General features: G+C 43.4%; 1 protein-coding gene across 2 annotated transcripts in view; it reads left to right on the forward strand.

Annotated features, from left to right (window-relative positions):
• The window catches only part of KCNH1 (potassium voltage-gated channel subfamily H member 1), a 185,953-nt gene extending 177,509 nt beyond the window's left edge, over window positions 1-8,444 (forward strand). Inside the window, exons 11-12 of one of the 2 annotated variants that reach the window (XR_011738212.1) lie at window positions 935-1,978; window positions 6,388-8,444. Coding sequence is in view for 1 of the 2 variants with exons in the window: in XM_071806014.1 (XP_071662115.1) it covers window positions 935-1,783 (849 nt within the window). In the remaining variant the exon portion in view is untranslated. Of the gene's footprint in view, window positions 1-934 lie in introns of both variants that reach the window. The other variant, XM_071806014.1, reaches the window with a different exon arrangement.
• Window positions 8,445-12,903: the final 4,459 nt, after the last annotated feature.

A 12,903-nucleotide genomic window follows, 5' to 3' on the forward strand; every position in this document is an offset into this window, starting at 1 on the left:
AAATCTGTCTGCAACAGAGGGATGGGTTTATTTGCACATTTCCTAATAATGATTTGAATCGGAAAGTTATTTCTGCATTGGAGTGTAAGGACTTTGAGTGGATTTTCCCAAAAGCAGCTAAAGAGATTAGATATTAGAATTCAGTAGAAGCTGGAGACTATACATGGAATATTCTATGTTGAAAACTTCAGGTTAGGGGGCCTCCCATTTTCAAACCAGACTACTTACTGGTTCTCAAGCTTCTGTAATAATCAAGCCACAAACAGCTTCCCTGTGTCTCTCAGAGCCCATTCCTCACTGTCCCCTGACTGTGGGACTGACTTGAGCTTTTCCTCTTCTGCAAACTGCGAGTTGCTTCTGGAGGGGAGGGGAGGGCAAGAAGCACTCTGCAAACTGGTGTTGTAGAGTCCAGAGTAGTCTCTGCTGTACTGACCCCATTAGTGGCCAAGCTGCACTAACATAATATCAGATCTTCTGCCTGACATGTAGTGAGAGAGCTCTTGGATGAGGCTGCTGTAAGGCATGGGAGTGGTTCTTGATCATATGAGAAACTTGGTGCTAAACCATAGAGTAAGGAAAAGAAATATAAGAAGTCACTTTTAATTCAAAATAGAAGAAGTAACTTCCTGGGATCATTATATTTACAGCAGCAATGCCTTGCTGACCTCTCAGAACTAGAGAAGTCTTCTTCTTCTGTTTTTTTTTTTTTTTTTATAAGACAGATGGTGTATGCTCTTAAATAATGAAATAATCCATGTTCCATACAAGATCAGACACTTGAAAATGTTGCTATAAATGTGCAGAGGTTGTGCATTTGTCAGTTTAAATGAATTCTTTCAAATAATTCTTTCTCTACAACTTCCCCCCACCCCGGCCCTGCCTTCCTTAACAAATGTGCAGTTAATCACGGAGTGAAATCTCCTTCCCCCTCTAGATTGTATTCCGGAAAATCAGTGATGTCAAACGTGAAGAAGAGGAGAGGATGAAGAGGAAGAACGAAGCACCTCTGATCTTGCCCCCGGACCACCCTGTCCGCCGACTGTTCCAGAGGTTCAGGCAGCAGAAGGAAGCGCGGCTGGCGGCAGAGAGGGGCAGAGATCCGGATGACCTGGACGTGGAGAAGGGCAACGTTTTGGGTGAGCACTCCTCCACCCGCTCCGTGGTCAAAGCCAGCGTCGTGACCGTACGAGAGAGCCCGGCCACCCCTGTGTCGTACCAACCCGCTTCAACCTCTGGGGCCTCTGACCAGGCAAAGCTGCAGGCCCCCACATCGGACTACGCAGGGTGTAAGGTGCCAGGGGAATACCCCCGACGAAAAGGCTGGGCCAAATTCAAAGATGCCTGTGGGAAAGGTGAAGACTGGAACAAGGTCTCTAAAGCAGAGTCCATGGAGACTTTACCAGAGAGAACTAAAGCTTCGGGAGAAGCTACCCTGAAGAAGACAGACTCTTGCGATAGTGGCATTACAAAAAGTGACTTGCGCTTGGATAACGTTGGGGAGACAAGAAGCCCGCAGGACCACAGCCCGGTCCTCACCGAGGTCAAGCATTCCTTTTATCCCATCCCAGAACAGACTCTTCAGGCCACCATGCTAGAAGTGAAACACGAGTTGAAAGAGGACATCAAGGCTTTAAACACAAAAATGACCAATATAGAAAAACAGCTGGCTGAGATACTTAGGATATTAACCTCAAGAAGAAGCTCCCAGTCGCCACAGGAGTTGTTTGAAATATCAAGGCCACAGTCTCCAGAATCAGAAAAAGACATGTTTGGAGCTAGCTGAGGTGTTTCTTTTTAAAAACAAACAAACAAAGAAACAAACAAACAGCCCCCTAACATTTTAAATTTAATCTTTCTTGAAAATGAGTGAGGGACCAGTTCTCTAAGCATGTTCCCTTTGTCTAGAAAGGTACGGTAACAGGAATTGCAACCTCATGTCAAGATGGCAGCTGACTCTGAAGCCTTTTTGACAGCAAGGGTACAGTTTCTAAAGTTTTTCTTTTCTCTGTTGGTGCCCATTCTCCCCACTCCCTCTCTCTCCCTTGGAATGTTGGAATGAGAATTCTTGACAGCAGCAGCCGTCCCCGTGAGCCCCAGGTGACCTCTGAGGTTTTTGGAGCATGCCTTACCATGTTAGCTTGGGTTTTGCCTATGAATAAGCACTTGCCAGGGTGCTCATGTTTTCAGCATTTATTTTGGGTTTTGTTTGCTGCTGCTGTTGTCACTGTCTCAGTCACCTATACAGCATGTTAAATGTCACAGTATATTTTGATGTATCTGTAATAAGAAAGAGCAGTAGGAGACATGTATGTCATTTCAATGGAAATGTGCTGCTCAGTACCAAACTTATTTTTGGGTAGTCAAGGAAGGGCTAAAAAGTTGAAAAAATTGAATCCTTTAATTGCAAACTGACATATTGCTAAAGCAATCACATTTAACAACGTCCTCACTAATAGGAACAGCATTTCAGGTCTGTTAATAAGTGGGATCTTCCACATTCTCATTCACCGAGTCAAGGATACTGGTGTTCAAACACTTGCGTCTCAGATGTCTTAGAATCTTGTTACTTCTGCTTTTAACTCCAGCTGCTGGAGGACAGAGGGCTGGGTGTGCAGCGTACCTGAGCACAGCCCACTGCACCACATCAATAACAGGTCCTGCAGATTTGCCTCCCATGAAAATATACTGTGGCATTTGTGTCCTGTTTTTGCCATGAATCTGCTCTTTTATTTCTTGTTAAATTATTACGCAGAAGTTTCTGTTTTGATAATGTTCATTGTGGCCAAAGGCTTTCACAGAACTTTTGAAGATTTTAGATTGTGGCATTTTCCTCTGCATCCAGATGTCTCGTTCCTGATCTGATCTAGCCAGTAAACAAATGGAAGTAGAGGTAGAAATACAGTGCTTACTGTATACAAGTGCTATTGTAGTAAGGAAACAAAAGGATCTGCTTCTTAAAGAAGGAGATGTTTCCAAAACCTATAGTTTCATGACTTTTTTGGAGGAAGATTGAAGCACTTTACCAAAACTGCTCTTCGTTAGTCATTAGGTAGGGTAGCATAGCTGGTATCGTGGCTTGGGTTATCACCTTGGGATATAGACATATATGCACAGTATATTCTCTCCACTGATCTGGTATGTTCACTATTTAACGGTAGGTTAGAGCTCAGAAGCATGAGGCAACACTTTATTGGGTTTTCATTTTTAATGGCAATAGGTCTTAACACAGCGTGGGAATAGGTAAATTTCATTCTTTTTCTATGGTACGAAGTCATTTACAAAAAACATGCTTTTAGGGGAAGATTTTTGTTCATGTTAAGTAAGGAAGACATAAGGAAAACAAAACAAAAACTATTGGAAAGAGTGTCTGATGGCCTGATGCTTGCACGCTGCAATGCAGAACTGTGTCAGACATCCCTGGGGCAGTGCGAGGTCCCCCGATGAACCGGCACGGTGGTGAGGTCACGCTGTGCCAAGCCACCCGCTCAGGTCCGCAGGCAAATGGTTTAGGATTGGCTTGGTGTCAAGGTTTGATTGCAGGATGACAATAAAACCATGGCACATGTATTGTTAACCCCCTCTCTCCCCCTCTAGCCCCTCCCTCTCCCCCCTTCCCACTAAGGACAGACGATTGGGAGGGAAAGAAGGACCAAGAGAAGAGAGTTGGGAAAATTTAGAATGTTTTACTAATGCTACTAATAAAAATAGAGAAAATAATACAAAATATGCTAAACCAATCTTGAAAGTCCCGGCAACTGCTCTGGCAGATGTAGGGCCGACACCCGAAGTCCTGGACTGGACTCTGCAGCCAACCGGAACTGGATTCAGTCTCTCACTAGGCCTCAGTTCGCAAGGACAACTCGCAAGGTCCTCTCCTAATGTCGGCCATAATGAAAAGGGACAAGATCCTCGTGATCTCCCACTTCTATATGAAGTATCACGTGAATGGGATGGAATACTTAGTTGGTCAGTTTCAGTTCACTACTTTTCGTTGCCCCTCTCACGGGATGTGCATCCATCCTTATCAGTTTAGTGACCTTGCATTCCATTGCTATGTCTACCAAAACATGTATCTAACTTTCAGAAAAGTGCAGTTAGTGAGAAGACTTTAGCTGACAGGAAAATTCACTAGAAGAGAAACTTGTTGTTTAACAAAACCAGGACACTTGGTTCAATATGGAAGTGCCCACAGATTATGAACTCTTATCCAAGGACTGAAATATTCCCAGGAAATGGCTCTCGGGATCAAATCTGAGAGTTACCCTTTCCCTCCTGCAAGAAAAAGCAGTAGGGAGGTGACTTGCTCTGAAATGCAGGTGCCATTTCTTTAATTTATTTCTGGTTCCATGTTTAGGTTTCTCCAGTGGTAACTGGTGTGTTTCACAGTTCCCCACTGCAGATGTGCAGTACTGAGGAAGGCTCTCATTGACCAAAGTCACTCTGTGTGTTTGCTGCATTAATCACTTTATGTGACAACAGTTACCTGTAATAGCTATGGCCCAATTGCCATAAGGAATCCATATAAGAATGGTTTCTTTTAGAAACTGCTGAATGCTTTTTTTCCTTTTCCTTTTTCTTCCTAGCCTCCTCAGTCAGTAAATTCAGTGGATAGTGAAATTATCCTTAAGTAAAACAGAGGTGTACTAAAATACAAGGATTTTTCATTGATGCCCAAAAGTTCCAGCAAGTTTTTAGAGACTGACTTGGAGCCAGTTTCCTAATCCAGGCAAATTCCTCATACTAGGTTTTCTTCATAATATTTTTGAGAGGCTGCAAGTCTTGATGAACGTAGCACTTTGTGAAAGTGTCACCCATCTACCTGCAATTGGGTAAACATGGAAATTAGCTTATCCCAAGTGGATGAGGGAGGAAACGTTTATATACTCCAAAGTACGTGCCTAATATCTCCAGCACTGCAGTACAAATATAAAACAAAATGTGCAGTTGCAGGTTCCCTGACCCTTTGCTGCTGATACTGAGCTGATGTTTCTCAGTTGTATTTTTACGTGCCCTCAGGGATATGTTAAGGCTTATTCTGGTGTTGCCGATTGCTTAGGTCTGGAGTCACATCAGGGTCAGCCCTGGAAGCCCCATTATTGGCCACACCAGTGACTAAAAGAACCCAGGCCCCCATTTGTTGGGGTTACTCCTCGTGTAGCCTGACGTTCAGTACGACACCGTACCCCTGCACACCCGGTGTGACGGTGGGTGCAGCACAAGTCCTTTCGTCAGGCTTTTATAAGGCTTTTGTGATGGCTTATAAAGCCATTTATAATCTATTTGTAAAGCCTTCAAAGATTGTCATATACTCCTGAATCACGCTTAAAATGTAATGTCTTTGAAGATTATGGCCAAATTTGATTTTGTTACAGTCATGAAGCTCAAAGGAGCTCTGCTCTTTACGACACCTTCAGGGTGTCTGCTCCAGGTCAGCACTGACAGTGGTCAGTTTCATTCAGATTTGCACAGCTGTAACTGAGATTAGACCAGTTTTATTATGATTTTATGAACTGGCAGGCACTAAAACTAGTTGTAGGAGACCGCATCATCCCTCAATAACCTGTATATGTTGTAAGAGAATTTTAAAAAACATACTACTCAGGATGAGCTTTAGTCTCTGGATTCCCTGGGCTACTGAGTGGTTAAAATGAGCAAAATCTTGCCTGCTATGGGACTAGTCACTCCTTTGAACCTTGGACTAATTTGGACTCATGCTGTGGTGCCCAGGCTCCACAGATGCAGGACATCTACTTTGGAGAGTGGTTGAAAGCACCCATGTTACCAATCTGTCTTTCTCCATTGAGCCTTACACTTAGATGCCTAGGGCTGGACAGCGTGCGTGCCCACCGTAATTGTTACTTGTTCTTCCATTTTATTTGTCAACTATTCATTCTTTTTTTTTTAGTTTCTCTCTACATGTTGGTTAAGGCTTTTCACTTAAATTATTTTCCACCTTAGAAATGAATGATCTCTGAACATGAGGTTCTGTCCCTTAACAAGCAAATGTCTGTACATACCATGAGAGAAAATAAAAGGCAACAAACCTGTTTTAACTGTGTTCTGGCATAGTGCTTCTGCCATTTAACAACTTGCTATATAACCTACATTAATCTAAAGGAGATTCTGTATTCCATTTTTACTATATGATGGAATTAGATTTCAGTTAAAAGCAGGTAGTTGAGAGAAAGAGCCTGGGTTAAGATTTGGGAAAACATGGACTTTTATAAGTTAATTCTTAAAGTGTTGGAAAGACCACTGAGACGCAGCACAGGATTATAAAAGCAAAACCTGACCCTCACCCCTACCGTGTTCAGATATATTTACTTCTGTCTGTTGTTACATGTATACTTTTAAAAACACCATTCTTGCTTTAAATCTCTTTCACAGTGCTGCCCTGAACCCCAGCGAACACCCTGTTTAACAGCTTCGAAGGTGATATTCTGCTTCTACAGTACTTCACTTTAATGAACCGAACAAGATATTTACTGTGAATATCTGGTGATATATTTTCAATCACTCTTAACCAGTCTGTGAAAGAATTTAATACATGATTTGTCTTTACTATATAAACGTGTATGATTACACTTGTGCAGATGCGTGTACATACACACAGATATATATAATATCTATGTATAGATAAGTCTATGGATTGCATTTTTGTTAAGTAAAAGCACATCCCTCATTTAATGATTCCAGTTCAAGAAGGGAGCTTCAATCTTCCTGGTAGACATCCACCGAATGTCCTAGTCACTATCTTGTTTGTTAACCGTTGAATTGTTAAGGCCATGACTTTTGATTTCTCTAGTTGGCCTCAATTTTATACTGTTACTCCAGTGAATATTGTGACTGAGGGAAGATCTGGTAAGTGTTGTGATGGTCAGGAAACAGAAATACATGTGAAATTGGAAAAATGCTGTGTCGTAATCGGAGGGAATAAGGCTCACAGGCTGCTATTTGTTGCTCACAGTTTCTCTGTGGCGAAGCTGCCCTGGTAGTGCTTCTCGTGGCTTCTCCTACAAGAGAGACAGTGGAATAAATGGATTTCTTTTTCCTGGTACCATGGGCTGTCTCAAAGGTGCTGAGCCTATCCTTCTTCTCACAGGCAGCATAACACGTGGTCGCTGCACCTCTGCTTTCTTGTCCTGGTGTTAGGTGGTGAAAAGCGTCTTCTACTGAATTCTTCATTTCCACATAGTCTCCTGTGGGTGTATTTGCAATAACAAAGTCTGTGTTTCAGCTGCAGTCTGTTTCATTGAGACAAACCTTTCAGAGAGAGCCCCGTGCAGGGGAAGCTCCAGAAATTTGAGGTGAGGCACAGTAGGTTACTGTATCCTCCAATCTGACATAATTTTGACCACATTGTTGTGGCAGGCGTTGATTCAATTAAATAAATACAAAGCTTTTTGCAATAAGATATATCCAACATGTAGCCTTAAGACCCTTTCATAAGTGATATAATTCAAACTGTGATTCCGTTCTCCTTCCTTCTTAATGTTCTGTAGTATTTACAGTGTTGCCTGAAGATGAAGCACTTTGATTAGCTTTCTAAATCTAATGGTAATCACTTGCTGGTAATCACATTTCTTTCTCCACTTATTGCCTTCTTATTAGGATAATGGATTACTCCAATAGCCCTCTCCCCTCATAAAACAAAGAGATGTAACTATTGTCTGAACACTTTTGTATATCAGGGAGCCAACCTGTCATATCGCGTGTTTGTTTCAAAGACTTTTTTTTTTACAGTTCGACAAAGCTAATGTGGATTTATCTGCGACTGTAATTTGTTTCAAGCTGATTGTTGAGTGTTGTGTAAACATATTTGATGTGTAATCCCAGAACATCTCTGTAACTCGATCTAAATGCCTAATGTTAACAAAACAGTTTGGGTTTTTCACTAACTGTTCTGAAAGGCTCATGGTTTTTTCCTTCTTGCCACTGAATCTGTGACCACTAACATAGAAAAAGAATCATTTTAGCTGTAGATGAAAGAAGTTCAATAATCTTGTATCAGGATGAACTACTACATAAAGAAATACCAAGTTTTCTAATGAATGTGTTAGATTATTGCACCTACATACAGTCGATATTTGTACATCTGTTGGAGACCTGTCTGCGTTTCAATATTTAGCCACCACTGCACGGACACTTTATTGATATGCGGTTAATGCAGTTGCTTTGGCGCTTTTCAATGTACTTCACTTGTTTTTATCCTTTCAGAAATCCACCAAATACTCTTGGTTCTTTTTCTTTGCATTTGTCACTTTGTTCAATGAAGCATGACTAGAAAAAGAGAATGAATAGATACTATTTTTGTGGTCAGCAAAGCAGCTGCCAATAGATAGTGTGTGTATGTATGTGCATATATATATGCACTGTCTGGGAATGTTTCAGTTACAAATGCAGCCACCTACATTAACGATATCCCTATTCAACATTTTTAAACAAGCACAAATAATATTTGTAAAAAAAAAGTTTAATTTTATTTATTATAGTAATAAACTATTTTATACATTACAGTTGCCTTGGTGTGCTTTCTCATCTGTTGAGTATGTGCTTATAGGATCAAGAAGGGGGTTTTAAGTTGCTCTTTAGAACTTCTGGCTCACCCTTTTGTTGCTGTTTGTATCTCGAGTGTTATCAGTAGAGAAGCATGACATGACTCTTTTGGTCGTAAGCATTTCAGATTGTTTCCTCAGATTTCCATCTGCTCGATATCAGTGCAACAGAGATTTATGCTTCCAGGGTCACTGTGAACTGAACTCAGGTGTTCTGTGAAGTGACCATCCTGGCACCCCGGGCAGTGTCCTGCACTGGGGACTCCAGTCTGGGTCGGATGTTGTCTGAGCAGGAAGATCACCTGCTGTGACCTGTCTGAAGTGATCATTTGATATCCTGAGCGTACACGGAGCTGTGGTTTAGACTGTGTTCACTACTGGAGTATCTGAGAACTATAACAGAACTTCTGGAAACCAGAATACTAGACATCAAAGAGGCTTCTGATGCCCTCTCATCTGCTGCAGAAGAAGGTGACCTCACCACGGACTTGCATGAAGACAAAAGCCACAGGCAGGAAGCCCATAGTGGGTGTCCCCTGCCGGTGACACTACTGCAACAGGCAGCAGTGAGTATTTATTATTTTGTTGTCTACCTCAGCAAAGAACTCGATAACCAAAGGTGATGGGAATGGGAGATCCCTTCAGGTCAGGATGAGCATACGTGACAGGATCACACGCAGCAGTGGTTCCTGCGAGCCAGCAGCCACTCTGGACCTATATACAAAGTTTTAGTCTTCAGGACGTCAGCCTAGACCCTGTGAGCTTCACACCCATTTTTGTCGTTCGTTCTCATCCTCTCATTTGAGGGTCTTGTGAACGCAGCTGTCACCTCTATTAAGGCACTTCAAGGGATTGTGAATCTCATCTTCAATCCAACAGCAATAAACCATAAGCTTGCAGACTGCAGAGCTGAGGCTAAGCTGTACTGAGAGCAGCCAAGGAGCTGAATGAGGAGCTATTTTTAACACCATTTCTGCACCCACTGTAGTATACAGTGTGACAGGATCTGTAGTCACGGGCATGGCTTCACTGGCCAATAAAAAAATTCATCTTTCTTTTGCCTGATGTTATAGAGTGTTCCCTGTACTTATTATAAAAGGGAAAATTACCATAGTGAAGGCATTTTTTGAGGTCTTTAGAGGCCTTTGTTCTCATTTTCTGAACTCCCCATTATTTTCTTTGTTGAAGTTTTTCCTGCATTCTTAGCAGCCACCCCGGTTGTGCTGCAAGCTTAAGTTCATACAAAGGGGACCAGCATTGCCTGCACATTGTTTCCTGTCCCAGCTTCCCTGCCCTCATTAGCCCCACAGCATTTCAAACCAAATCCTCTATTAACTACAGCATTTTTTTGCCCATGTTTGTTTGAAAAATTGCAAAGGCTCATGTTTCACATGCTGGCCTGTCCAGCCTGGGCTCAGCTGAGCAGCAGCAGTGATTAGACCCCTTGACCATCTGTGCCAGCCCCCACTCCTCATTCGCTGCAACTGGGAGCATGTTCGGACCAGGGACTAAAGCTTTCTAGACCATGGGGTGTGTGCTGTGGCCTCTGACTTCTCTTAGCAATGACTGCAGGTGTTGCTGATTCTCTTTTATTATGAGCTAGTGTGCAAAAAGCAGCACCTACAAGATGCCTGAAGGTGTGCAGCCAGAGGAGAGCTTGGGGTTGGAGTGTGTGTGGTGCTGAACTGCCTCCTTGGGGCTGTAAAGAAGCCCCTTGCTGGTGATATTGGCTGGCAAAGGGCCTGGAGCCTTCCTTGCCTTCACGATGCCACCTGTGCGGCAGCTGCTGGGACCCCCCATAGGGGCTTTCCCAGCAGATCTGCGGCTCCAGAAGCAGACGCAACAGTTCTGGGGCAGCCTGTGGCGTGTTGGCTTCTGGGCAGGCGAGTGCTGCTTACATGGTTCTAAACTTTGTGCTTGGTAATTGGGGTTCTCTAATTGCCTCGTGGTGCATTTTTGTATCTCTGTAGCAATCAAAAACACTCTGGTTCCAATGTTTTTTTTGCATCGGAGTAAATATGACCAGCATGACCCAGGTCTCTGTGCTGTGGGAACCTTGGGACTGAGTTGCAGCAAGTTTACCCCACCTAGCACACGTGTGCAATAGCAATGTCTTTTATTTGCTTCCCCCATCACTAAAGGAACATCAGTGTGTGCCAGCAGTGAACCTGCCTGGTGTGGGCTGACACTCAGGGCCCACCAACCTTGGGGGTTGGCTGCTGCACCCCAACCTGCCCACCCACGGTGGGCAGCAAGGCTTGGGGACATCTTGGGACATCCTGGCTGATGAGCTGCTTTACGTGCTCGCCTTGCGCCTCACTGAGGTGGGGGGGTTAGTAAGGCTGCGTATCCAGCTGCGAAGCACTGAGAAGGATGCGATGTTGCTATGGTATTTGTTATTGCCAGCGGTGTGAGGGGTTTCATTGCAACAGGCACAGAGAACATAAAGCGTATCAGCAAATACAAATATTTTTCCCCTAGAAGATTGCATTTTTTCTCCTTTCATTCTAAGTCACCACAACATCAGTGTTGGTATGTGGAAGCTGGGGGTAATGACCTGTACTGTTCTTGAAAGACAGACTGAGTAAAAACCTGCAAGAGATCCAAAGGAATTAGAGAAACTGAACTCGTAACGTGCCTGTCAGAAGCAGATATGAAGGCACTTGTGCACAGCCATATCTGCAAAATACATGTGCTCAAGCCTTCTATGTTTTTTTTCTTCCTCTCCTCTTCCTTTTCCATTCCTGTTCCTCCTTACTAATTATGTTCAAGCCAAGTTGTAGTACAGCCACGGTCAAATTTAAGCTGCCCCATGGCACAGATGTAGGTTTAAAACAAGCTTATCTTTGGCAGGTTCCTCCATCATGACCAACTCTGAACCTTTTTCTCCCTAAAATTCCCACCTGGTACTGATGGAACCAGGACTGTGTGAGCAACCTCCATGAGTTTGCTTTTGAGGTGATTTTTGTTGTTCTACACGTGTTTCCTTCATTTTTGTTGTGTGGTGGTGTTTTAAGCTTTTCTCACATGTAGAGGTTTTCTTGAACATGCGTCTGTTCAGGTGGATGATGAGCGAGGCAAAGGTACAGCTTTGTTAATGCCATACTGGGAGAGACATAGTCCCTGCGAATGTCACCGCAGTTTGTATGTGCAAATCTGAAGGGGATCTACTTTGGTACAGGTGTTTGCCTGCTCATCCCCATTCTCCAAGCTGAAATACACAACTCTGGGAGGAAGAAGGTGTGCTAGACTACCTATTACACCTGTGGATTTTCTATAAAAGGAGGACTGTGGCCACTTTTTCAGCAGGGATTACCACTGGGGAATGCTGAGCAGCGGTAGCACACCGAGGGCAGTATGAAACCTGGGGGCTACTGTGTGCTCAGCAATAGGAATGAGACAGCTCAACAAGAAATGGTTCCCTGTGTGCAGTAGCTTACAGTGGAGGAAATACAGATTGCTCTTAAACATCTCCAGCAGTGGTTTTTGGCGAGTTTTACGCTTAAGCAGAAGGTATTTTAGAAGAACTGATGATAACAGGAGAATTTATTGAACATTCTCAGCTATGGTGTGAGCATAGGAAAGAGAGCGAAGATAATCCGTATGTAGCCCCAAGTAAAAATAAAGTATTTGTTTTGGTTTTCCTTTAGAATGATAACAATGCACAGGCAACCATATTGAACCTGGCTGTGGGAAGTGTGGAGGCAGAAATATAAACTAAAACAGTTCAGCTGAAAGCTAAATTGGAAAAAAGCTTCCTTGAGGAAAAAGTGCAGAAACTGTGCATGAACTACTGCATGAAATTACACTTCTGGCAACAAGGATTGTAAATAGTTCTTTAAAATGGGGGTGGGCATGTCTCTTCCGTGAGCAGCAAATACAGCAGCTGTAGTCAGGCGTGCTGAGAAGCTGCAGGCTGGTTGCTCTGACCTCAGTGGTAGACCAGGCGTCAGTAGAAGAATCTGATGTTGTGGCAGTAAATGGAAGCAGCATATAATGTAGCCAAAGTATCATCCTGGATACCTCTCCCGGTGGGTTGAATCTGCTGCATTTCCTTTGTCCGGGAAACTCGGTTCTGGAGGAAACCTAGCTGTGTCTTGGGAAAGCTGTTGAGGAAGCCTAGAAGAACAGAGTGAGAGCAGTCTGCAAACACACCAAGGGAGAGGGAGCAGGAGTAGTCACAAGAAAGTCCAATACCGTCACAATAGCAAATGGGACTTACTGCCCAGGAAGCTCCTTAGGCTGGAGGTTATAACAGGCTGTAAACTTCTGAGTTATTGTCTTCCAACAGCTGCTGGAGTTTCCTTAGTGGAGTGTGGCTGTTCTCTGGAAGGAGCTGCGAGATACT

This window comes from Patagioenas fasciata, chromosome 3 (assembly GCF_037038585.1).
Source record: "Patagioenas fasciata isolate bPatFas1 chromosome 3, bPatFas1.hap1, whole genome shotgun sequence".
In the NCBI taxonomy this organism is placed as follows: domain Eukaryota; kingdom Metazoa; phylum Chordata; class Aves; order Columbiformes; family Columbidae; genus Patagioenas; species Patagioenas fasciata.